At 45.2% G+C, this 23,144-nt stretch overlaps 2 protein-coding genes across 7 annotated transcripts in view; one reads left to right on the forward strand and one right to left on the reverse strand.

Moving 5' to 3' along the window:
• The first annotated feature begins 3,457 nt into the window (after nucleotides 1-3,457).
• AGMAT (agmatinase) lies at nucleotides 3,458-17,277 on the forward strand. Of its 2 annotated transcripts, none has more exons than XM_043991904.1 (7): nucleotides 3,458-3,876; nucleotides 9,209-9,411; nucleotides 10,950-10,998; nucleotides 13,007-13,202; nucleotides 15,317-15,496; nucleotides 16,168-16,252; nucleotides 17,002-17,277. In XM_043991904.1, the coding sequence occupies exons 1-7, from the start codon at nucleotides 3,668-3,670 to the stop codon at nucleotides 17,073-17,075; spliced, it is 996 nt and encodes a 331-aa protein (XP_043847839.1). In that variant the 5' UTR covers nucleotides 3,458-3,667; the 3' UTR covers nucleotides 17,076-17,277. The 2 variants fall into 2 exon arrangements, with proteins under 2 accessions (XP_043847839.1, XP_043847838.1); XM_043991903.1 differs by having other exon boundaries at nucleotides 3,461-4,068.
• Nucleotides 17,278-17,977: 700 nt separating this feature from the next.
• Nucleotides 17,978-23,144, reverse strand: part of DNAJC16 (DnaJ heat shock protein family (Hsp40) member C16) — a 36,297-nt gene continuing 31,130 nt past the window's right edge. For 4 of the 5 annotated variants that reach the window (XM_043991900.1, XM_043991898.1, XM_043991901.1 and 1 more), the window contains exons 14-15: nucleotides 22,091-22,261; nucleotides 17,978-21,393 (exon numbers count right to left, since the gene is read on the reverse strand). In XM_043991900.1, coding sequence (XP_043847835.1) covers nucleotides 20,994-21,393; nucleotides 22,091-22,261 — 571 coding nt within the window. In that variant the 3' untranslated portion in view covers nucleotides 17,978-20,993. The remainder of the gene's footprint in view (nucleotides 21,394-22,090; nucleotides 22,262-23,144) is intronic. The other variant, XM_043991902.1, reaches the window with a different exon arrangement.

The following is a 23,144-nucleotide window of genomic DNA, read 5'->3' on the forward strand; positions in this document are numbered from 1 at the left end:
TTTTTTTTAATTTTCAATTTTATTAATCTCTCCTTTGATTATCAGGATTTCTATTGTGGTGTTTAATTGGGGATATTTAATTTGTTCTTTTTCTAGGTTTTTTTTTTTAGTTGTATTCCCAGTTTATTGATTTGCTCTTTCTCTTTCCTATTCATGTAAGTATTTAGAGATATAAATTTTCTCCTAAATACTGTTTTAGCTTCATCCCGCACATTTTGGTATGCTGTCTCATTGTTGACACAGTGGATACAAGGCCAGTCCTGGAGTCAGGAGGACCTGAATTCAAATCTGGCCTCAGACACTTACTAGCCATGTGACACTGGGAAAGTCACTTAACTATGTTTGCTTCAGTTCCTCATCTGTAAAATGAGCTGGAGAAGGAAATGCAATCCCCAAAGGGGTCACAGAGTGTTGGACATGACTCAAATGACTCAACAACAACAACAACTCATTGTCATTTTCTTTTTTTCTTTTTTTTTTTGGTGAGGCAATTGGGGTTAAGTGACTTGCCCAGGGTTACACAGCTAGTAAGTGTTAAGTGTCTGAGGCCGGATTTGAACTTAGGTCCTTCTGACTCCAGGGCTGGTGATCTATCCACTGCGCCACCTAGCTGCCCCTTCTTTATCTTTTAAAATTATGTCTGTTTTTACTTTTGTTTTGTCTAAGATCATGATTGCTATCTTTGCCTTTTTTATTTCAGTGGAAGTATATTAGATTCTGCTCCAGCCCCTTATTTTTATTCTACATGTGTCATTCTGTTTCAAGTGTGTTTTTTATAAACAATATATTGTTGAAATATCATTTCAAATCCCTTCTGATATCTGCTTCCATTTTATGGGTGAGTTCATCCCATTCATATTCACAGTTATGATTATTAAATGTGTACTTCTCTACATCCTATTTTCCAATGCTGTGTATGGGAAATGAAGTTGTCCAAAGCACCTGATCCTTTGCCCAATGTTGACATAGGGGTCCCCTTTAATCTCTTTCTAATTGCCCAATCTTTGTACGGTTTCTGGTCTGAGAGCTCCTGAAGATGTGGCTACTGCTATTGCCTGTGTTCAAGGCTAGCCCCACCCCAATGTCAAAGACCTTTTCTTCTGACCTCTTAAGTTGTCTTCTGATGGAAAAATGTCTCGATCTAAACTTTTTTGGCTGTGCTACTTCAGAATTCAATTTGAGGAATTATTAAAAATTTTTTGGAGGGGAACACTGGGAGAGCTGGACTTTAGTGCTTCCTCTACTTTGACATCTTGGCTCTACTACTCAACAGGCAATTTATTAAGAGCTTACTATGTTTAAGGCACTATGTTGTGTACTGGGGCTAAAAACACAAAAACCAAACAGTCTGCTTGCAAGGAGAAAACAATATGGAAACAGTTAAGCAGATATATGTATCTAAATTGTACAAAGAAATTTTGGTAGGGGAAAGGAGGAATGCTAAAGAGTAAATTATTGTTTTTTGTTTTTTTACAAGGCAATTGGGGTTAAGTGACTTGCCAATGGTCACACAGCTAGTAATTGTTAAGTGTCTGAGGCTGGATTTGAACTCAGGTCCTCCTGAATCCAGGGCTGGTGCTCTATCCACTGGGCCACCTAGCTGCCCAAGAATAAATTATTGTAAGACTGGAGGACATTTATCAACTCATAAATTGTTTATTTCCTTTGACTTCTTAAATATTAAAAATCAGTCACTATATATCAATATGCTGTGTGTGTTCATTGTGAGAGAAAGCAGATTTGAAGAATTTAGAGAAAAATGGGAAGACATGGATGAACTGATACCGAATAAACAGAACCAGGAGAACAGAATGACCACAGTAATCGAAATGAAAACAGTGCTCAAAGGCAATTGAATTTTGGTTAATTGTAATGATTTGGGGCTAAACTTGCTGGCTTAGAAAGTAACCAGCCTCAAGTACTTCATCCTCACAAGTGTTTGGGCCTTACCTGGTCCTGTTTTCTTTTTTTTTTAATTCAGCCTCTGCTTGTTCTGTTGTTGGCTACTTTTTTGTTATAACCCATTCTTTTTTTTTTTTTTTTGCAGGGCAATGGGGGTTAAGTGACTTGCCCAGGGTCACACAGCTAGTAAGTGTCAAATGTCTGAGGCCGGATTTGAACTCAGGTCTTCCTGAGTCCAGGGCCGGTGCTTTATTTACTGCGCCACCTAGCTGCCCCTTGGCTACCTTTTTGAATTCTATTTGGTTCACCCTTTGGCAAAGGGACCCAGAAGAAATTTCATTGAACTTCTAAGAGAATCACCTCCAAGTGGCTGAAACTGCTATAAGTCTCCAGGTTGGAGGGAGAATTTGTGTGTGCTTGTGTGTGCCTGTGTGCATGTGTGTACACACGTGTATTGTAGAAGTGGCACCTAGATGCTTGTTGCCTATGTACAGCCACCCTGTTGTGTTTTTTTCTTTCCTGATCACTGCTGAATGAGAACCAGACACAGAACATAGCCGGTTATGACCCTGTGGGTTCCTAAAGGTTGGAAGAACCATCAGAGAGAGCCATCCCTTGGCATCTGTAACACTGCCTATTGCTGAGCTGGGCCAGGAATGCAGAGAGTACACAGTGGAGCAGCTAACCATCTGTTCGACCTGATCTAGCAGTGAGTCTGAAGTAGAGGTGCCATGTCATGCAAGCAAGGGAGACACTTTCCACTAGCTTTTCTGAACGTGGCTGAAAGAATGTTTTGTGGTGGCCACTTTAAGTTTCAGCCCATTCTCCCCAAGGATAGGTGGTTGTAGAGAGGTGAGATTGCACCCTAGTTTTAGAGAAGATATGTTTGTATTTCTGTTCTTACTATACTTTCTCAGTAAATATTCAATCAATAACCAATCAATAAACATGGGGCATCTAGGTGGTACAGTGGATAGCACTTCAGGCCTGGAGTCAGGCAGACTCATCTTTCTGAGTTCAAATCTGAACCCTGGCAAACAGAGTGAAGTGACTTGCCCAGGGCCACACAGCTACTAAGTGTCTGAGGCCAGATAGGAACTCAGGTCTCCTAACTCCAGGCTTGGTGTTCTATCCTCTGTGCCACCAATTCTCAGGATAATTAAAAGAACACCCTAGAACTAAAACAAAAGACAAACTCATAACTAAAGAAAATACTAAATCAAGCTGGACTGTTTTCTCCTGGCTGTTCATAGACCCCTGTGAAACTTATCCATAGGTTAAGCACCCACGTGGGAGATAATTGTTGTTATGCTGGACAGGGGCCAGAGGAAGTTGCCACAGTGTTCTTCATTCTTAGGCCCAGCTTTGCTTCTGAAGGAGCTGGCACTGCGATGGGAGTGGGAAGGAATGAACCTTTCTGTCAGCCTTGGAATCCCCTCCCCCATGCTTTTGTTTTATTTTGATTTTTTTTTTTTTTGCAGGGCAATGGGGGTTAAGTGACTTGCCCAGGGTCACACAGCTAGTAAGTGTCAAGTGTCTGAGACCGGATTTGAACTCAGGTACTCCTGAATCCAGGGCTGGTGCTTTATCCACTGTGCCATCTAGCTGCCCCCTCCCCCATGCTTTTGAATCAGAGTTGCCCCAGAAGATACTCTCTGTTCCTCTGCCCTTTGAGCCAGGACTGAGTTACTGATCAATCGGCTTGGTTGCTCCAGAGGAGAGCAGAAGGCAAAGGCTGGGAAGGAGCTCACCAGCCCTGGGCAGCATGGAGAGACTCCTTTCCTGCCATGGACTCCGACTTCTCCAAGCCCATTTGCAGAAGGGGCTGCATCTGGGGGCCTCCTTAGGACTCAGGATACCGGGGTGCTCAGGGGCCTGCCGAAGGCCTCTGACCAGGACCTTTGTGCTCTCTGGGGAGCACTCTGGCTGCCTAGCCGGCTCAGTTCCCAGGCTTTTCAAGAGCCGCCTCCGAAGGTCAGACATCCCACGTGGCCTCTGGGCTTCGGGTGCCACATTTAACATGCCTCCCAGCTCCGAGTCTGTGGCCCCCTCAGTGGGCGTCTCCACCATGATGAGACTGCCCTTGCAAAGCTCCCCCCAAGGGCTGGATGCCGCATTTGTGGGAGTTCCTCTAGATATTGGCACCTCCAACCGCCCTGGGGCCAGGTAAGCTCCTGTAAGTGGTGCCAGTGCCCACCAGACATGGGGGAGGAGGCCTGGCCTGTACTCTAGATCTCGGACTTAATTGTGTGACTTTGGGCAAGGCCCTCCATCATTCCAAGCTTCAGTTTTCTCATTTGTAAAATGGGTGGCAATAATCCACTCCTTGGCTCAGAGGGTTGCTATGAATGAATGAATGAGTGAAAGAAAAACTATTAACTGCTTATTAAACTCAGTGGGGCAGTAGAGGGGGGCTGGAATCAGGAAGATCTGGGTCCGAATGTGACCTCAGATACTAAGTCGCTGTGTGATCTATAACAAGTCACTTTACCCTTCTGCATTGTTTCCTCATCTGTAAAATGGGGATAACGACAGCACCTACCCCAGGGTTGTTCTGAGGACTCGATGAATTAACAAGCTATAGAAATGCTAGCTATTATTTGCACAGTATTCTAAGGTTTGATCTTCACAACAGCCCTGGGAGGGAGGAGCTGTTAGTCTCTCCATTTTGCAGATGAGGAAGCTGAGGCACAGAGTCTCCCTTCAGATTGGTGGCTGAGGTCGGATTTGAACCAGGTCTGCCTGACTCCAGGTCTGACCCTCTCTCCACAGTGGGCCTCCTTTGGGTCAGGACTTGAATGGATGTAGAGGCTTCTCTGGGTTATCAGAGGCTTTGCCAACACAGTGCAAATCTAGCGGGTCCCACCAGGTTACATAGATTTGGAACATGGGTGGAGGACCAGACTGACTGTTGGATTTTGCAGACTGTTGTCACCAGGTTGGTTGCAGGGTGATTTTTTTTTAGTGGCTGAAGCCACCAAATGGCAGCGGATAGAATGGAGTGCCAGGCTTGAAATCAGGAAGACTCATCTTTTTGAGTTAAAATCTGGCCTCAGATCCAGACGTACTAGCTGTGTGACCCTGGGCAAGTCACTTTACCCTGTTTGCCTCAGTTTCCTTATTTGTAAAATGAGGTGGAGAAGGGAATGACAAACCACTCTAGTATTTCTGCCAAGAAAACCCCAAATGATCACGGAGAGTTGGACATGACTGAGCAACAACAAAGAACTACCAAAGACCATCCATTAAGTCGCTGGGGGCTGCAATCTGCACTGGTGGAAGGAAGGCCACATCCTGGGAACTTGATGCATCGTGGCTAACACTCATGACACAGCCTGACCAGCCAACCTGGTTGTGTCTGTGGCCTCTGTAAAATCATAGTCTCTTTCATGAACCTGCTGAAAGGGATGAGCTGAGGTGGATAGTACACCAGGAGGCAGGAGGGAGATGAACCAAGAGTACAGCCTGTTAAATTCCAAGATTCTCTTTGATTTTATCAAAACAGACCAATGACTAGCATTAGGCTAATGCCTTGTACTTCTGAAGGAACAAAATCGATGAAGCTCTTTTTTGTTGTTATTCAGTCATTTCAGTCATGTCTGACTCTTCATGATCCCATCTCAGGTTTTCTCAGCAAAGAGACTGGGGACGTTTGCAGTTTCTTTCTCCAGCTCATTTGATAGATGAGGAAACTGAGGCAAACAGGGTTAGGCGAGTTGCCCAGGGTCACATAGCTGGTAAGTATCTGAGGTCGGATTTGAACTCAGGAAGATGAGTCTTTCTGACTCCAGGTCCTGCACTCTATCCATTGTGCTATCTACCCTCCCTCAAAACTCTTTTGGGGTGCTGCTTTTATATGTCTCCCCAAAATTCTTATTTCTGAATAACTAATAGGCTCAACTTCTATTTTTTCTTAATATTTTATTTTTTCCCAATTACAAGTAAAGACAGTTTTCAACATTCATTTTTGTAAGATTTTGAGTTCCAAATTTTTCTCCCTTCCACCTCCCCTAGACAGCAAGCAATCTAATATAGGTTATATATGTAGAACCATGTTAGACATATCTCTATGCCAGTTAACTTCATTGCTATTAATTTTTTTATTTTCTATAGTATTTTATTTTTCTCCAATTACATGTAAAATCAGTTTTTAACATTAATTTTTTTTTTTTAGTGAGGCAATTGGGGTTAAGTGACTTGCCCAGGGTCACACAGCTAGTAAGTGTTAAGTGTCTGAGGCTGGATTTGAACTCAGGTACTCCTGAATCCAGGGCCGGTGTTCTATCCACTGCACCACCTAGCTATCCCTTAACATTCATTTTTAAAACTTTGAGTTCCAAATTCTTTTCCTTCCTACTCCCCTCCCCCATTGAGAAGGCAAGCAATTTGATACAGGTTATACCATGTGCAGTCATGCAGAACATTTCCACACTAGTCGTGTTGTAAAAGAAAACACAGACAAAAAAAACCTCAAGAAAAATATGCTTCAACCTATATTTTGACACATTAGTTCTTTCTCTGGGAATGGATTGCATTTTTCATAAGTCCTTCAGAGTTGTCCTGGATCATTGCATTGATGAGAATAGCCAAGTCATTCACAGCTGATCATCTTAAAATATTGCTGTTACTTTGTACACAGTAGATTTTACTTTGCATCAGCTCATGTAAGTCTTTCCAGGTTTTTCTGAGAGCATCTTGCTCATAATTTCTTATAGCATAATAGTATTCCTTCATAATCACACACCACCATTTGTTCAGCCATTCCCCAATTTATGGGCATTTCCTCAATTTCCAGTTCTTTGCCACCAGAAAAGAGCTACTATAAATATATTTGTATACAAGGGTCCTTTTCCTTTCTTTTTTCATATATCTTATTAGATGCAGATCTCGTAGTAGTGTTGCTAGGTCAAAGGATATGCATGGTTTTATACTCCTTTGGGCATAGTTCCAAATTATAGAATGGTTGAATCAGTTCAAAACTCCACCAACAGTGCATTAATGTCTCATTTTCCCCACATCCCCTCCAATATTTGTCATTTTCTTCTTCTTTCCTATTAGCTAATCTAATAGATATGAGGTAGTACCTCAGAATTGTTTTGATTTGTATCTCTCCAAAAAATAGTGAGTTAGAGCATTTTTTTCCATATGGCTATAGGTAGCTTTAATAGGTAGCTTTCATCTGAAAATTCTTCATATCTTTTGATAATTTATTCTTTTGATAATTTATGAATTGGGGAATGATGTATTCAGAAACTTGCTTCAATTTTTTTTCACAGTTACTATTGCTGTTCTTTCTCCACTCTATTTCCTTCCCCACCCTGACCCCGGTTTATTCTATTCTTTTCATCCTTTCATCCTGGCCCTCCTCAAAAGTGTTTTGTTTCTGACTACCTCCTCCTCTAATCTGCCCTCCTTTCTATCACCCATCCTCTTCTCTTATCCCCTTCCCATCCTACTTTCCTGCAGAGTAAAATAATTTCTATACCCAATTGAGTGTGTATGTTATTCCCTCTTTGAGCCAATTCTAATGAGAGTAAGGTTCACTTACCTCCCCCATCTTCCCCTCTACTGTAAAAGCTTTTTCTTGCCTCTTTTATGAGATAATTTAGCCCATTCTACCTCTTCCTTTCCCTTTCTCCTAGTGCATTTCTCTCTCACCCCTTAATTTAAAATTTGTAGATATCATCCCTTCATATTCAACTCACACCTGTGCCCTCTATCTATACATGTTACTTCCACTGCCCTAATAATGAGAAGGTTTTTATGAATTACAAGTATCATCTTCCCATATGGGAATGTAAACAGTTTAACCTGATTAAATTCCTTATTATTTCATTTTCCTGTTTACCTTTTTATGCTTCTTTCAAGTCTTGTACTTGAAAGTCAGATTTTCTATTTAGCTCTGGTCTTTTCATCAGGAATGTCTGAAAGTCCTCTCTTTCATTGAATGCCAATTTCCCCCCCCTGAAGGATTATAATCAGTTTTGGTGGGTAGGTAATTCTTGGTTGTAATACCAGCTCTTTTGCCCTCTGGAATGTCATATTCCAAGCCCTCTAGTCATTTAATATAGAAGCTGCTAAGTCTTATGTTATCCTTACTGTAGCTCCACAATACTAGAATTGTTTCTTTCTGGCTGCTTGCAATATTTTCTCATTTACCTGGGAGCTCTGGACTTTGGTTAGAATATTCCTAATAGTTTTCATTTTGGGATCTCTTTCAGGAGGTGATTGAAAGAGTCTTTACAATTCTATTTTACCCTCTGGTTCTAGGATATCAGGGCAGTTTTTCTTGATAATTTCTTGAAAGATGTATTTTACATTGTCTAGGCTCTTTTTTTGGTCATGGCTTTCAGGTAGTCCAATGATCTCTCCCAGCTCTATTTTCCAGGTCAGTTGTTTTTCCAATGAGATATTTTACATTGTCTTCTATTTTTCCATTCCTTTGGTTTTGTTTAATTGTTTCTTGATTTCTCATAAAGTCATTAGCTTCCATTTGTTCAGTTCTAATTTTTTATCATAAAAGTATTTTATTATTTTCCAGTTACATGTAAAAATAGTTTTCAACATTTGTGTTCATAAGATTTTTAGTTCCAATTTTTTTCCCTCCCTCCCTCCCTTCCCTCCCCTCTCCCCAAGACAGAAAGCAATCTAATGTAGGTTATATACATACAATCACTCAATTCTAATTTTTTTTTCAATTCTAATTTTTAAGGAACTATTTTCATCAGTGAGCGTTTGTACCTCCTTTTCCATTTGGCCAATTCTACTTTTTAAGGAGTTTTTTTCTTCAGCGAATTTTTGTGTCTCCATTACCAACTTCATTGCCATTTAAAAGAAAATTCTTTTGTCTTGCACACATGGCTCATTGGACAGCTAGGTGGCATGGTGGACAGGCTACTGGGCCTAGAGTCACATGGGTCTGAGTTCAAGTCTGACCTCAGACACTTACTAGCTGTATGACCCTGGGCAAGTCACTTACTCTCTGCCTGCCTATGTTTCCTCAACTATAAAATGGTGATAATATTAGCCCCTACCTTCTGAGTTTGTTTCGAGGATAAAATGAGAAAATGCTTAGCACAGTGCCAGGCACATAGTGCCCTGCTTAATAAATGCTAGGTATTATTACTAATTAATAATAGAAATTATTGTCCCTATAGAAGCCCTTATCTGGAGATAAGGGCTCTTCCAAGTTGCTTCTAGGAACCACTGTCTACCTCCTTCCAGAGGCTTTGCACCATTGGCAAGGCCAGACAGGGCCTCCCTCCCCTTTTGCAGGTAATTAATTGTGATGTTCCTCATCTCCCAGGTTTGGACCTAGACGTATCCGGGAGGAATCCTTGTTGCTGAGGACAGTTAACCCAAGCACAGGTGCTCTCCCCTTCCATTCCCTCATGGTGGCTGACATCGGTGATGTGAGTGTCAACCTCTACAACCTTCTGGACAGCTGCAGGCTCATTCGAGAAGCCTATCAGAAAATTGCAGCAGCGAGCTGTATTCCTCTTACCTTGGGTGAGGGACCTTTGTGGTTTATTTTCATATCATGAGGCCGAGAGGTAGTCCAATGGTTAGAGCAGCCCTGAGTTCAAATTTGGCCTCAGATGCCTACTGGCTGCATGGCCCTGGGCAAGGCACGTCACTTCTGCCTGTCTTAGTTTTCTTAACTGTAAAAGGGAGATGATAATAGCATCTACCTCCCAGGATTGTTGTAGATATCAAATGAGATCATAACTGTGAAGTGCTGAGTGCTATGTAAATGCTGGTCTGATTAGCTGATTTTCTTAGTATTGGTTTGAACCTAGCTGCTTGCCCAGGGCCAGTGTGGATCACTGTTTCATTCATTCCGCACACGTGATAAAGGCCCACAGCAGGTGGGAGGAGGAAGGAAAAAAAAGCATTGATTAATTTCCCCACTATGTTCCAGGCCCTGTGCTAAGTGCTTTAAAAGCAATTATCTCATTGTATCTTCCCAACAAACCTAGGGGTTAGGTGCTATTATGATCCCCATTTGACCACTGAGGAAACTGAGACAGGCGGAGAGTAAGTAACTTGTCTAGAGTCACACAGCTAAGTGTCTGAGGCCAGATTTTATTTCAGGTGATGGATCACTTGAGGCGGGAAGTCCTGGGCTGCAGCTGAGTGAGTGTCCACACTAAGTTTGGCACCAAGTTGAGGAATCCTCAGGAGCAATCAGAATTGGATTTGAGGAAAGAAAGAAGATTGGAGAGAGAGAGAGAGAGAGAGAGAGAGAGAGAGAGAGAGAGAGAGAGAGAGAGAGAGAGAGAGAGAGAGAGAGAGAGAGAGAGAAAGGAAGGAAGAAAAGAAGGAAGGAAGGAAGGAAAGAAAAGAAGGAAGGAAAGAAAGAAGGGAGAAAGAAAGGAAAGAAAAAAGAGAAAGAAAGAACAAACAAACAGAAGGAAGGAAGGGAGGAAGGAAGGAAGGAAGGAAGAAATGTCATTCATTGTCCTACCTGGGCACTCCCTGTGGGGAGGATGACAAAATAAAAAGAAGCCCACAGGTTAGTCTTGTTCTTTCACATAGATGGATCTGGGCCAATGGGAAGCCTCCAGCAGGCAGACACTACAAACCTGTAGAGCCTGTGCTGATTGGCATGCCTGCTGAAGTTCCCTGGTCTATTGCTCAGCCCCTGTTCCTCTCCATTTCCTGCTGGTTTCATAAATGCTTCAAAGATTGCATCTGCCCCATATGCTGTGGGCTCCTGAAGGCCCAAGAACATTTTCTTTTCCTGCATCAGGGGAGATGATAAAAGCCCTTCCTAGACTCTTTTTGTTGTTGTTGTTTTGGTTTTTGTTTGGTTATTTTTTGGTGAGGCAATTGGGGTTAAGTGACTTGCCCAGGGTCACACAGCCCCCCCCCCCCCATCATGGAACCCACTCTTACTTCAGCTCTGGCTTCAGTTCTCTCATCTTAATGGAAAGGAGCTCCAAATTAGATGTACTTCAACTTATTACCCCTGTGTACCAGGCAGAGTCCATCACTTCTCCCTGTGATTCCAAAGGAAGGTGACTTATTTTTCTCTTTCATTCCAGGAGGAGATCACACAATCACTTACCCCATACTGCAAGCGCTGGCAGAAAAGTGAGTGTTAGCAGGTCTAAAACAAATTGGCTTTTACAAATCCAGGCCTTGTTTGCTCTGGGGTCATATGAACTTGGGTCATTGTTTGGGGGGTGGGTGAGTATCAGGAGGGCCCCTAGCCCAACAGCTGGGTTGGTGTAGTGGCTCTGGGGTGAATGAAGGCAGGCTCCATGAGCATCTATCATCTGCCAGGCACAAGTGGGAATCTTCTGGGTCTCAGGAGGCCATTCACTCTCTGGTGCCCGCTTCCATCTGGTCCTGGCCGGTGTGCTCAGCATTTGAAACTCTCCTGCTTTTTCCAAAAGCTGGTCCCCAGTGAAATACTCAATCTCTAGATAACAGTGAGTTTTATTTGGCTTGGTTGCAGCATTCAGTGACAGAGGAAAAACTAGACAGGCTTAGATAAGGTTGAGCTTGGAGGCAGGGGCTAATTTCCTACCCCAAAGGTCCCCAGACAAGGGAGAAGCTGAGCAAAGAAATGCTCCCTTGTCTCCTGGATGGAGAAGAGAGAACAAAGGGGGCTGTTTGGGTTCCGTCTGTATTTGGAGACGTGTCCTGTGGTGTGCCTGTGGCCACCACGGAGGAGGCCCGGTGTGGTGAAAAGATGGATTGGGGGACAGAGAGACTAGGCTCAGATCCTGACTCTGCCACGGCCTACAGGTTTGACCTTCAATAAGTCGCTTAACCTCTGAGGGCCTCCCATTTTCTCCTCCATAAAATAAGGGAGTTAGACAAGATAATCTCCAGGGTCCCTTCATCTCTAAATACATTCCCAAACAACACCCACAATACAGCCCCAAGAAGCAGAAAAATTCAAGTTGTGCAGATGGGATTCTCCAGGCTGGCCACTGCTCCCCACTCTGAGACTGGATCACTTGTGATTAAGGTTTGGGAGCCGGAGCCTGGTTGAGGTCGGCTTGAGAAAGCCAAAGCAACCCTGGAATTTCTAGGTGTGAAACAGAGAAAAGTCTTGAGAGTAGGATTACCTACTTCCTCCTGAGTGAGGTGGCAAATCTTCTGCCCTGGCACGGAAGGCTCCCCACCATCTGCTGCATTCCATGTACCCCCTAAGGAGAAGGGCATTTATCTTTCTCCTCCCTCCCCCCCCTCTCCCCCCCCTGTCCCTCCCCCCCCCTCCAGGCTGTCCTTTGTTCATGTTGTTCCTTGTGCCTCCCAAACTCACCCCTTGCCTCCCCCTTTTGAATTCCCACACACCCTTTTAAGCCCAACTCAAAATGTCCCCTTTTCTAGGGAGCTTTCTCTGACCCATCCCAATTAATTGAGCATAGAATTTAGAGATAGCAAGTGCCTTAAATTAAGTCATCTAATCCAAAGGTGTTGGACATGAACATGGGGCTCATGACACTCCCAAGTTTGACCAGAACCTGATTAAAAGGTAATTGGGAGGGCAGCTAGGTGGTGCAGTGGATTAAAGCACTGGCCTTGGATTCAGGAGGACCTGAGTTCAAATCCAGCCTTAGACACTTGACACTTACTAGCTGTGTGACCCTGGGCAGGTCACTTAACCCTCATTGCCCCACCCCCCAAAAAAAGGTAATTGGGAAATATTTCACAAAATAAATAAAAATACAGTAACACAGAGATAACATTCCACTTAAAAACTAAGTCAATACGCAGCCATCTTACAGTTTAGTGGCCCCTGTTTCTATTTGAGTTTAACACCAACTGGTTTAACCCAAACCCTTCATTTAATAGAACAGGAAATGGAGCAAGATCTTCAGGGACTTGCCTAGACTTAGAGAGCTAGTAAGTGGTTGAGCTAGGATCTGAGCCCAGTCCCTCCAACCATCTTTCTCTGCTTTAGCCCTCCCATAGGGATGTGTTCATCATGTATTTATTGTATCAAAGGTATCTGTATGTCCTGTTCTCCTACTAGACTATAAGCTCCACGAGGACAGGATGTCTAAGATCCTTGTTGAATTTGTTGTTGAGTTGGCTTCCCAAAGACATGCGCCTCTTCCCTGTGTGGTCCCTCTGCTGTCACTAGGCATGGCCCTGTTGGGCTGTTACACGTTGATGCCCACACAGATACAGCCGACAAGGCCTTGGGAGAGAAGCTCTGCCATAGGACCCCCTTTCGCCGCTGCATAGAAGAAGGCCTCCTGGACTGCAAACGAGTGGTGCAGATAGGCATCCGTGGCCCTTCCACGTCCATGAATCCTTACAAATACAACCGAGACCAGGTGATGCCCCAGACAAAAAAGGCTTCCTTTCCCCCTCTCTCCCTAAAGATTGCATGAGGTGGTAGCTAGGGCTTGTGTTAGTCATGAAGCCTGGGACGCTGGGGAGCCACTCTATTCTTACCAGAAGCATCCCATGAGGCACAGAGGAGGATGCTGGTCTGTGGGATGAGACATACCACACTTTGGGGCAAGGAGGAGAGTGTTAGTGGAATGGACCCAAGACTGTTGCCAGCTGCTCCCAGGGATGAGCTCAGCCGCATCTGATGGGGATGCAGGGGCCCCCAAAGCAAAAAGAATCTTTCCTTGTGTACAGCAAGAAGGGACTGAGCACCATGACAGGAACCATGTCATTCTAAGAGGACATCTTTATTTCTTTTTCTTTCTTTCTTTCTTTCTTTCTTTCTTTTTTTCTTTCTTTCTTTCTTTCTTTCTTTCTTTCTTTCTTTCTTTCTTTCTTTCTTTCTTTCTTTCTTTCTTTCTTTCTTTCTTTCTTTCTTTCCTTCCTTCCTTCCTTCCTTCCTTCCTTCCTTCCTTCCTTCCTTCCTTCCTTCCTTCCTTCCTTCCTTCTTTCTTTCTTTCTTTCCTTCTTTCCTTCTCTCTCTTTTTTTTCGGGGCAGTGAGGGTTAAGTGACTTGCCCAGGGTCACACAACTAGTAAAAGTCAATCGTCTGAGGGGCGGCTAGGTGGCTCAGTGGATAGAGCACCGGCCCTGGAGTCAGGAGTACCTGAGTTCAAATCTGGCCTCAGACACTTAACACTTACTAGCTGTGTGACCCTGGGCAAGTCACTTAACCCCAATTGCCTCACTTAAAAAAAAAAAAAGTAAATGGTCTGAGACTGGATTTGAAATCAGGTCCTCCTGAATCCAGGGCTGGTGCGTTATCCACTGTGCCACCTGGCTGCTCCCTAAGGGGACGGGTTTTTTTGTTTGTTTTTAGTGAGGCAATTGGGATTAAGTGACTTGCCCAGGGTCACACAGCTAGTAAGTGTCAAGTGTCTGAGGTCAAACTTGAACTCAGGTCCTCCTGAATCCAGGCCCAGTGCTCTATCCACTGCGCCACCTAGCTGCCCCAGGGCCGTTTTTAAAGCCCAGCCATGACAGAGTTTTCCTAGTGCCTCTTTGCATGGACAAAAACACATTCTGCCAGGCTGAGCTCATGGGCCCCTTCCTCCAGGAAGCCCATTTCCTGGTCCCTGGCTGTTGGCCCTCTCTCCCACCTTAACTTATATTTATTTAACAAAAGACAGCCTAACGCAGGAGATAAAGAGCTGGCCTAGAAAACAGGAAGCCCTGGGTTCAAGTCTCCTCCTCTGCATGCCACCCCCCACATGCTGACTGTGGGACCAGGGTCAACCCATGTCACTTTTTCAGTGTTCCAGTTAATTCTCTAAAAGTTGTAAAGCACGGGTTGATCTGCATCAGCAAAAGGAGTTTTCTATAGCAATCAATTCACAGGCCAGTCTAAAATCTTTTCAAATGTAGCCAGCTATTCAGGAGTGCTTGACCTGGTGTCCATCGTTGCTCAGGAGGACTGTGGGTAGATTAGAGGAAATTTGGCTTGGATGGGGAGAAACTTTATTTTCATCGACCTGTGATGGAAACAGCATTTCCTTCAATTGAGAAGGGAGGCAAAGGGCCTCTGTAGTGCTTGGCTTCACCAGGTAGCCAGAGGGGTCCATGACACACACAAAAAGGTTAAGAATCCTTGATTTGGTAGTTGGTAAGCCACCTGAGGGTGTGTGTGTGTACACACAGAGGTATACATGTATGTGTATATATGTATATGTACACACATATTTTGGTCTGTCCTTGGCACCTAGCATGGAGCTTGGCATATGGCAGGTGTTTAATAAATGCTTGAGGAACAAATCAGACGAGTCATTCGGAGGATGAAGAGCTGGCCAGTGTGGTCTTTGTACATCTTTAGGGGGACTCGGTCAGTTCAAGCATGACTAATTTTTGAGGGGGGACAGAAGGAAGGGCATAGTGATAAAACAGAAAGGGGCCTCTCCCACAACAGTAGCAGAGAAGGTCAGCTTCCCTTCCCCGGCTCGGGAAACTTTTGTTCTGTAGAGGAGTCGACCTGAAAGACCTTTAACTTCACCCCCTGTAGGGCTTCCGTGTAGTCCTGGCTGAAGATTGCTGGCTGAAGTCGCTAGTTCCACTGATGGGGGAAGTGAGGCAGCAGATGGGAGACAAGCCTATCTACATTAGCTTTGATATCGATGCCTTGGATCCAGCCTATGCCCCAGGGACAGGGACTCCTGAGATTGCTGGCCTCACACCAAGTCAAGTAAGAAGGCGCTGAAAGAATCGATGTCTGCATTTTCCGTTTCAGTGGCTGGCTGTAGACCCACTCAGCTTTGAGTCAGAGGATGGGGATCTGGTTTCAAATTCTGACTCTTTCACTTGCTGAGTTAAATGCATTTACAGATGATAACTTGCTTTCCCAGCCTTTGTCAGTTCTCTTCACGCACTCTGTTCTAACCTGGCTTGCTAGGCTTTTCCCACCTCCAAGCCTCTGCAGAGGTGATTCCTGTATCTGGAATGGTCTCCTTCCTCTCCTCCACCTGCCTCCAGCAGTCCAGGGGTCTAACCTTCACACTGTTATTTCCCAGGTGTTAGTCTCTCTCTGAGTTGCTTTGTGTGTACACTGCACCCCAGTAGGACACAGGCTTTGTGAGGGAAGGGGCTTTTGCTCCTGTGCCCCCTCTAGGGAATCTAGGAGACCCTGAATTATCTTGGGCATTCCCTCTTCAAAATCCTTTTACCTCTAACACTGGGTGGTTGGCTTAGGGACCAAGATTCATTTGGGACTTTTCTACCTCTAGCTTCATCTGTTGGTCTGTTAGGAAGCCCTAGATTAGACCTTCAAAGTCACAGCGTGAGGTTCTCCGTGGGAGTTCACTGTACCAACAGCCAAATTCCCATTCTTTAGCTAACATGATCATGTACCTTGCTTAGGCCTTGGAAATTATCCGTGGATGTCAAGGCCTGAACGTGGTGGGCTGTGACCTTGTGGAAGTCTCACCCATGTATGATCCTTCTGGTGAGTAAAGGGGACAAAGTTGTAACTGCTGGGGCAGAGAAGTGTTTAATTTGGTCAGTCAGTAGGGATACATGAATTCCCCTCATTCAGTAAAGGGAATGTTTCTAATGGGGAGGCAAAGGAGTTTCTGATTCTGCTCCTTGCCAACACAAGCTAATTAACCCTAACAAAACCCCAGGGAGAGAGTTAAATATTATTAGCTTTTCCCATCTGTCTGTTGAAGAAAAAGAAGCTAGGCCTGCAGTTTTGTGACAGAGGTGCCAACCTGCTTTAATGGTTTTTTATTTATGCTCTAATATTTCACCAAAAAGTGAACACTTAGAGCAGTGCCCTGCTTTACAATTAAACAGGCTTCTTCAACAGTAACTATTCATGACAGGCGCAGAGCCCCTGATTTTAGGCCAGAAAGGCTAATAGCTTTAGGTCCTGGCTCACCTGAAAAAGCTGATGATATCATATAAGAGACTTATGATGAATTCTCCCTAGGAAATTTCTTTTCCTGGATTTAAAAAAAAAAAGGTATTTCAGCCAAGCTTTTCAGTACTGATGCTGAGCACAGGAGTGGAACGATTAAGTGATGAGTCTCAGGAAGATGGATGTCATGTAGCCAGGAGTCCCAAGGGAGGGATGGACAGTGGGACAAACTCCTCTTGGGCATGTGGCCACATTCTCACTCTAAGGCTTTTGTGAGTGGGGCTCCTCTGGGTGGAAGCTGCTCAGCAAATCTCGTGGGTCTTCTTCCTTCTCAGGAAACACGGCTCTCCTGGCAGCCAATCTGTTGTTTGAGATGCTCTGTGTTCTTCCCAAAGTGAAAACTGCCTGAGCTCTTGGCCTCGGTGCTTCTCAAACGGATGCTCCTCACACAGATGGACTGGGCACAGGGCACACGAGCCTGGCAAGCAGCCTAGCTGAGCACCCACAGCACCAAGCACACTGGACAAGATTTTGCCAAGCCATGATTTTCTGCTAAATGTGTCTGAAGTATCTTAAGAAATGGAAAAATAAAAACTATCATCGATATAAAAGAATTCTTTTCCAGGGACAGTTATCATTTTCTTTTTTTTTTTTTATTGTTGGGCAATGAGGGTTAAGTGACTTGCCCAGGGTCACACAGCTAGTAAGTGTCAAGTGTCTAAAGTGGGATTTGAACTCAGGTCCTCCTGACTCCAGGGCCGGTGCTCTATCCTCTGTGCCACCTAGATGTCCCTGACAGTTATCATTTTAAAAAAATTAAACGTTTTTGTGGTACAAGTGCAAAATAATGGGAAGGAAGCAGAAGGGTGGACTTGGCCAATGATTCTTCTACCATCTAAAAGAATAGACAAAAAACCCAACCAACAAAGCCCAACACCGCCCCCCCCCCAACCAAGCAGGAATTCTGATTGCCCATAGTATCCTAGGATGTGATCGTTGAAAGCAATGACAAAAGAATAAATGACTATATCAACTCGTACTTGCACTAGGCAGTTAGCAACTTGATTGACTGATTGATTAGGAGTTTGAATTGCATCTTGGCCAAAGGACCACCCTGAACATAACCAAGGGAATTAAAATTTAAGACCTGGAGAAACATCATTGAACTTAGAAGGAGAAGAAGAGCCACAAGTAGAGCTAGGCGATCATGGTGAGTGGAGCCAGGAAACAATGTGGCGGCTACTCCCATTCTGCCCTACCACTCGCTCACGGCCACCTTCGCTACAATCCAAGAGCTGACCCACCATCATCACACATTAAAATAGTTTATTTCGGTTTCCAGTCTGTAAGTCTTAAAACAAAAATAACATCAACATCAATGCCCGTTCACAATACAAAAAACAAACATAAAAAAAGACGATTTGCTAAATAAGTTATTTGTTGCTAAGAGTATCAAAAGTGCAAAATGTTCACCTTCTTTTCCGACCTCTCCCAGGTATGCCCACCCCCTCTCCAGACTGACAGCCTGCCCGCCCAGCAACCATGGGGGCTGCTGACTGTAGCACAGCCAGACTGCTCTCAGGCAAGAACATCAGGGTTTGGCTGCCAACTACTTTTTCCTTTGTTGCAAAGATGCTTTGCTTCAGCTTCTAAGAAGTTTTACTAAAAACAAAAAATAAATAAAAATAGGCTCTGTGTGTTCCCCATTCCCAAGTCCAGCCCACGCGAGCCTGCTGCTTTTCAACCAGGAGCCCTTGCACACCCATGGCAGTGGTAGGTGGGTGCAGACGGCATTTGTGAGGGGAGGATGAGGACGCAGAGGCTGCTGTTGCTGAGTAACCTCTCCCAGTGTGGGGCTGGGGGTGGGGAGAGGTTTCGATGCTGTTTAATGACAGGGGAGCTGGGCTCAGGCTATTATTGCTCTGCTGAAGTTCACGGCTTTGAAGACGGCAAGGGCATTGGGAATAGGCATATTTCTTTTGAAATGAAGCAATGTTCTGCACAAACTTGTTTTGGCTCAGTCGTCATGCTTTTATGTATCTGTTCTCTGCAGTGGACACACATACATACAGAGTCCTTCTCAATCAGGAAGAAAGAACCCAACCTTGTAAGTTGCCTCGTTAACTTGATCATACCTCAAAATTCACCTTAAATTAGAAAGCTGGCTTAAATAAACAATTCATCCTTTACGCAGGTGCCTCTGAAATATGGGCAAATCACATCAGTTGAGACTCATCTTTGGAGGAAAGGCTTAGACTAATGAGCGGTTCACTTTGAAAAGAAAAAAGCAAAATCCATATTGTACAAAAGGAATCGCAAACCCATAACCACAGAATGGTAGGACCGTTCTAACAGACCTTGGAACACAGTGTCAGAGTTGGGAGGGAGCTTGGAGATCATTTACCAAGTCCCCCCAAAGGGACTTCTGGGGGAGCTGTCAGGACTAGCACCTTCCCCAGCAGTGGCTCCGGTCCAAACGCAGCGGCCTTGTGTTAGGAGGAGGGGGCTGGAAGTACATCTGGCCACTTGGTTTGCATTGTCTACACAAGGCAAAGTGCAAGAAAAGCAGCAGCAAGTTTAGGAAGAGGTTTTTGGTTTTCAGAACCTAAGGAGAGGGAGCCCACGCGAATAGAAATGAAAAACAAAGCTCAAAGCCACCTTGGAAGCCTAGGCCAGAGCATGAGCTGCTTCTCCTCCACAGCCCCACTCGCCCCAGCCGGGCTGGGCCTGGGCACCAGGCTGGATGTTGCTGGACCAGAAAGTCAAAACGCTACTTGGCTGTTTCCAATGCTCTAGGCTCCCAAGGCTCCTTGAGCATTTGTGGGAGGATCAAGGGGAGATGGAAGCCTGGCACTGGTTCCCTCTCCCCCTTAATGAATAATATTGGAAGAACCTTGGTTTAATGCTTTCACCACCCCTGTAGGCACTCAATGTAACTAACTACTTCTGGGTGATTTTGCAGTCAAACAATATCATCTAAAGCAATTATAGCTTTCAAAATCTACGTCATCTTTCAGCCTCCCGCTTTAGAGACAAAGAGGTCATGCTACCATTTTCGTGGGCACCCAGCCTCTGCCTCTCCTGACAGCTCTATCCTTAAGGAAGGGGTCGGCTCTAGCGGGTGGGCACCATCCCCTCTGGAGCCAACCAAGCACTGGTGTTGGGCAAGCTCAAACAGCTGGCGATTTCAGTTTGACCCTGAAGCTGCTGAGGGTGACTAAGTAAATATGGAAAACAGTGGAAATGACCTGTCCAAACAGGCCAAAGGCTGAAACTGAGCATTGTGTAAATGGGTTGCTACAGCTAGAGTGGTTCCACTGGTGACAGGATTTGCTAGCACTGTGGGGGCAACAGAATTCAGAAAAATAAAACCACTGACAAATTTTAAGTTCCTTGATACAAAGAAATGTCTGTTGTCCTAAAGCTGTGCCCTGGGGGTTGAAAAGGTCCCTGCAGACTGACTCGTGAAAAGGCGGGCGTGCTTGACTCGGGCTCTCCGTACCTACTGGCTCACGGCAGCTTGTCTGTATATCTGAGAACACAACCACAGGTTAAGGCTCTTAAGTAAGAGCGTACCCTATGACTGACTGAGACAGAAAGGCATCTGAAGACAAAAGACATCGCAATGGCTCAAATGGTTGCAGTGCTCTGGGTGTCCCCCATCTGCTGGCCTATGGGCTGAACAGGGGGAACTGCAAAGTTTCAGACACTCTTGCTCTTCCCTTCCCCCAGAAAGAAAAACGACTGCATGTGCAGGGTCCCTGCTCATGCTCATTAGTGTAGGGAAGACAGCTCACAGTCTGCTAAAGGGGGATGCCCCCAAATACACTCCTGGCCACGTCCAGGGTGCTTCCCCCTCCGCCCAAGCCCCAGGATTATTGCAGGCATCGCGGCGGGAGCACAGCGGGAGGAGGACGGAGAGAGATGAGGAAGAGGGAGGGGGAGGGCCTGCCTCTGCCCATGAGCTTCAGAAGGTTCAGTTCTCTCCAAGTCACAGGTCTCTCCATGGAAAAGACAGGACAAAGGATGGGAAGCACATGTGGTGAGGACACGAGAGGAAGAGAGAGTCTGCTTTAAGTAGTGCGGCATCCAAATGAGGAAGAAAACCCCAAACAAACATTTTGGTACAGAGAATTCAACTCGGGGTATATTTCACTCCTAGGTTCGAGCAAGACAAAGGGAGGATTCTCCTAGCCACTGTCCTAGAAGAACATCTAAAACCTACTGTCTGTCTGTTGTGATGGTTTGGACAGTCCTGGAAAGGACCATTCACAGGCTGTCTTCTTCCCAAGTCTGGAGGGGCTGAATCTCTTTTTAAAAAATCCTCTCAGTCTAGCTCAGGCCACGATGGGATATAGAATCTCTGTAAAGAGCCTTCCAAAAGGCGTTCCATCCATAAGGACAGCTTGCTCAGTTTGCCTTTGATGGGTTTGGATCCAGAATTACAGAAAGGTTTCCCTCGGGCCTCCCCCAAATGGAGGGAAGAATCCAGGTCACTACACGGACCTATGGTCTCCTCCTCATCTACTGTTTTCTGGGGCTTGAAGAGGCAGAAGTATTTCTTGTGTCCATTCAAAGCCAGCACGTAGCCAGTGTAGTCACGCTCCAGGAAATGCTTATCATACTGGTTTGGGATGGGAGCGGCATCCTGGGCAAACTCTAATAGATATTCAAGCCATTCTCGGTGCTTATCAAGACTCAGGAAGGAGAAGTGAAGGCAGCTGCTCCTGTGGGAAGAACAGCAGCCATATGAGCCACAACCTAGTCAGACTCACCTGTGGACACCTGCCTTCTCCTTCTGGCGCTGGGGCAGAGAATGGGTTGAGGGAGGGGCTCCGAGGCCCCCCCCCCACTCAGGTTGGCCCCTCCCACTGAAAACCTACCCCGGCTCACTTTCACTTGGCATTTTGTAAGAAACCAAGGGGAAGGGGCAGCTAGGTGGCGCAGTGGATAGAGCACCGGCCCTGGATTCAGGAGGACCTGAGTTCAAATCCAGCCTCAGACACTTAACACTTACTAGCTGTGTGACCCCAGGCAAGTCACTTAACCCCAACTCCCTCACCAAAGAAAAAAAGAAACCAAGGGGAAAGTTTCTTCTGAAAGGCCCAGAGAGTGGGAATCTTTTCATTCTTTTGCCTCAATCAGTGCAAAAGAATCTGAGGCCAGGGCTAAAAGCAAACACCCTTTCTTCTCTCTCTGATTGTACCTGTGGGTCTTGGGGACCCATGAGAGGGATTCTTTACATCTTGCACATTCTACTCCAAATCCAGGCTTTGCATTTGTGTCTGGCTTGGATTACCTAAAGGCTTCCCAAGGAAAGGGGCATGTAAGGGGAAAAGCCCAATACAAATAACTCTTGCTCCAACATGAACTCAGGGATCTCTCTCTCTCTCCCTGCCTTTTGCCACATGCCTCAACGCTTACCCAGTGAATGTGTACACTTCCAAAGCAAACTTCTGAAGTAGGCTGGTCTTGGTGGAGTTAGACAGAATAAGCACGACATTCATGTGGCCTGGCCTCAGTCGAACTAGGTTACTCGTATATGTGACATCTGTGAGCTCAGTAACCTCCACAAAACCCTTCTTGGGAATCCTGCTGTGGAGAAATGGCGAAAAGTGAAAAGGTGGGCAGGAGAGGGCCATGGCTAATACTTCAGTAATTCTCCCTTAGATGATGACCGACACATATCATAAAACCTTCCAAAACTCAGTATGTTTGGGGGTTGTAGCATATGCCAGATTCCAAAAACCCTTTGGTCTGAGTCTCTCTGAACTTAGCTGAGCTGGCCCTGGGACAGAAGAAACAGTTCCTCACTGGCCCTCTATCAAAGGAGTTCTCTGATACCATATTGTAGAGGTGCCCAAAGTGTCCAGTAAAAACTAATGGGACTGGGCAGCTAAATGGCTCAGTGGTAAAGCACCAGCCTTGGATTCAGGAGGACCTGAGTTCAAATCTGCCCTCCAACACCTGACACTGCGTTGACAGCTGTGTGACCCTGGGCAAGTCACTTAACCCTCACTGCCCGCAAAAAAAAAAAGAAAGAAAGAAAGAAAGAAAAACTAATGGGACCAAAGGCCTACAATAGCAAGATGAGGAATGGGAATGAAGGAGGGATAAGCACTTCCAGACCTCAAGTTATACTTCAAGGTAATAAGTCATCAAAACTACTTGGTATCGGGGGCGGCTAGGTGGCGCAGTGGATAAAGCACTGGCCCTGGATTCAGGAGTACCTGAGTTCAAATCCGGCCTCAGACACTTGACACTTACTAGCTGTGTGACCCTGGGCAAGTCACTTAACCCCCATTGCCCCTCAAAAAAACCAAACCAAACCAAACCAAAACAAAACAAAACTACTTGGTATCACCTAATAAACAAAAAAGTAGATAAGTAAAACAGATGGGGCAAGGAAAATCATTAAACATCAAATGCAGAATTTGATAAACCTTAAAACATAAATGACCTGGGAAGGAACTCTTTA

This window comes from Dromiciops gliroides, chromosome 3 (assembly GCF_019393635.1).
Source record: "Dromiciops gliroides isolate mDroGli1 chromosome 3, mDroGli1.pri, whole genome shotgun sequence".
NCBI classification, from domain to species: Eukaryota; Metazoa; Chordata; class Mammalia; order Microbiotheria; family Microbiotheriidae; genus Dromiciops; species Dromiciops gliroides.

Bases quoted from the DNA above. Each gene is read 5' to 3' on its own strand.
- AGMAT (XM_043991903.1), top strand. From the start codon at position 3,668: ATGGAGAGACTCCTTTCCTGCCATGGACTCCGACTTCTCCAAGCCCAT. The intron at 9,412-10,949 runs GTGAGGGACCTT...CTTTCATTCCAG, and splicing joins CTGTATTCCTCTTACCTTGG to GAGGAGATCACACAATCACT. The intron at 16,253-17,001 runs GTGAGTAAAGGG...CTTCCTTCTCAG, and splicing joins ACCCATGTATGATCCTTCTG to GAAACACGGCTCTCCTGGCA.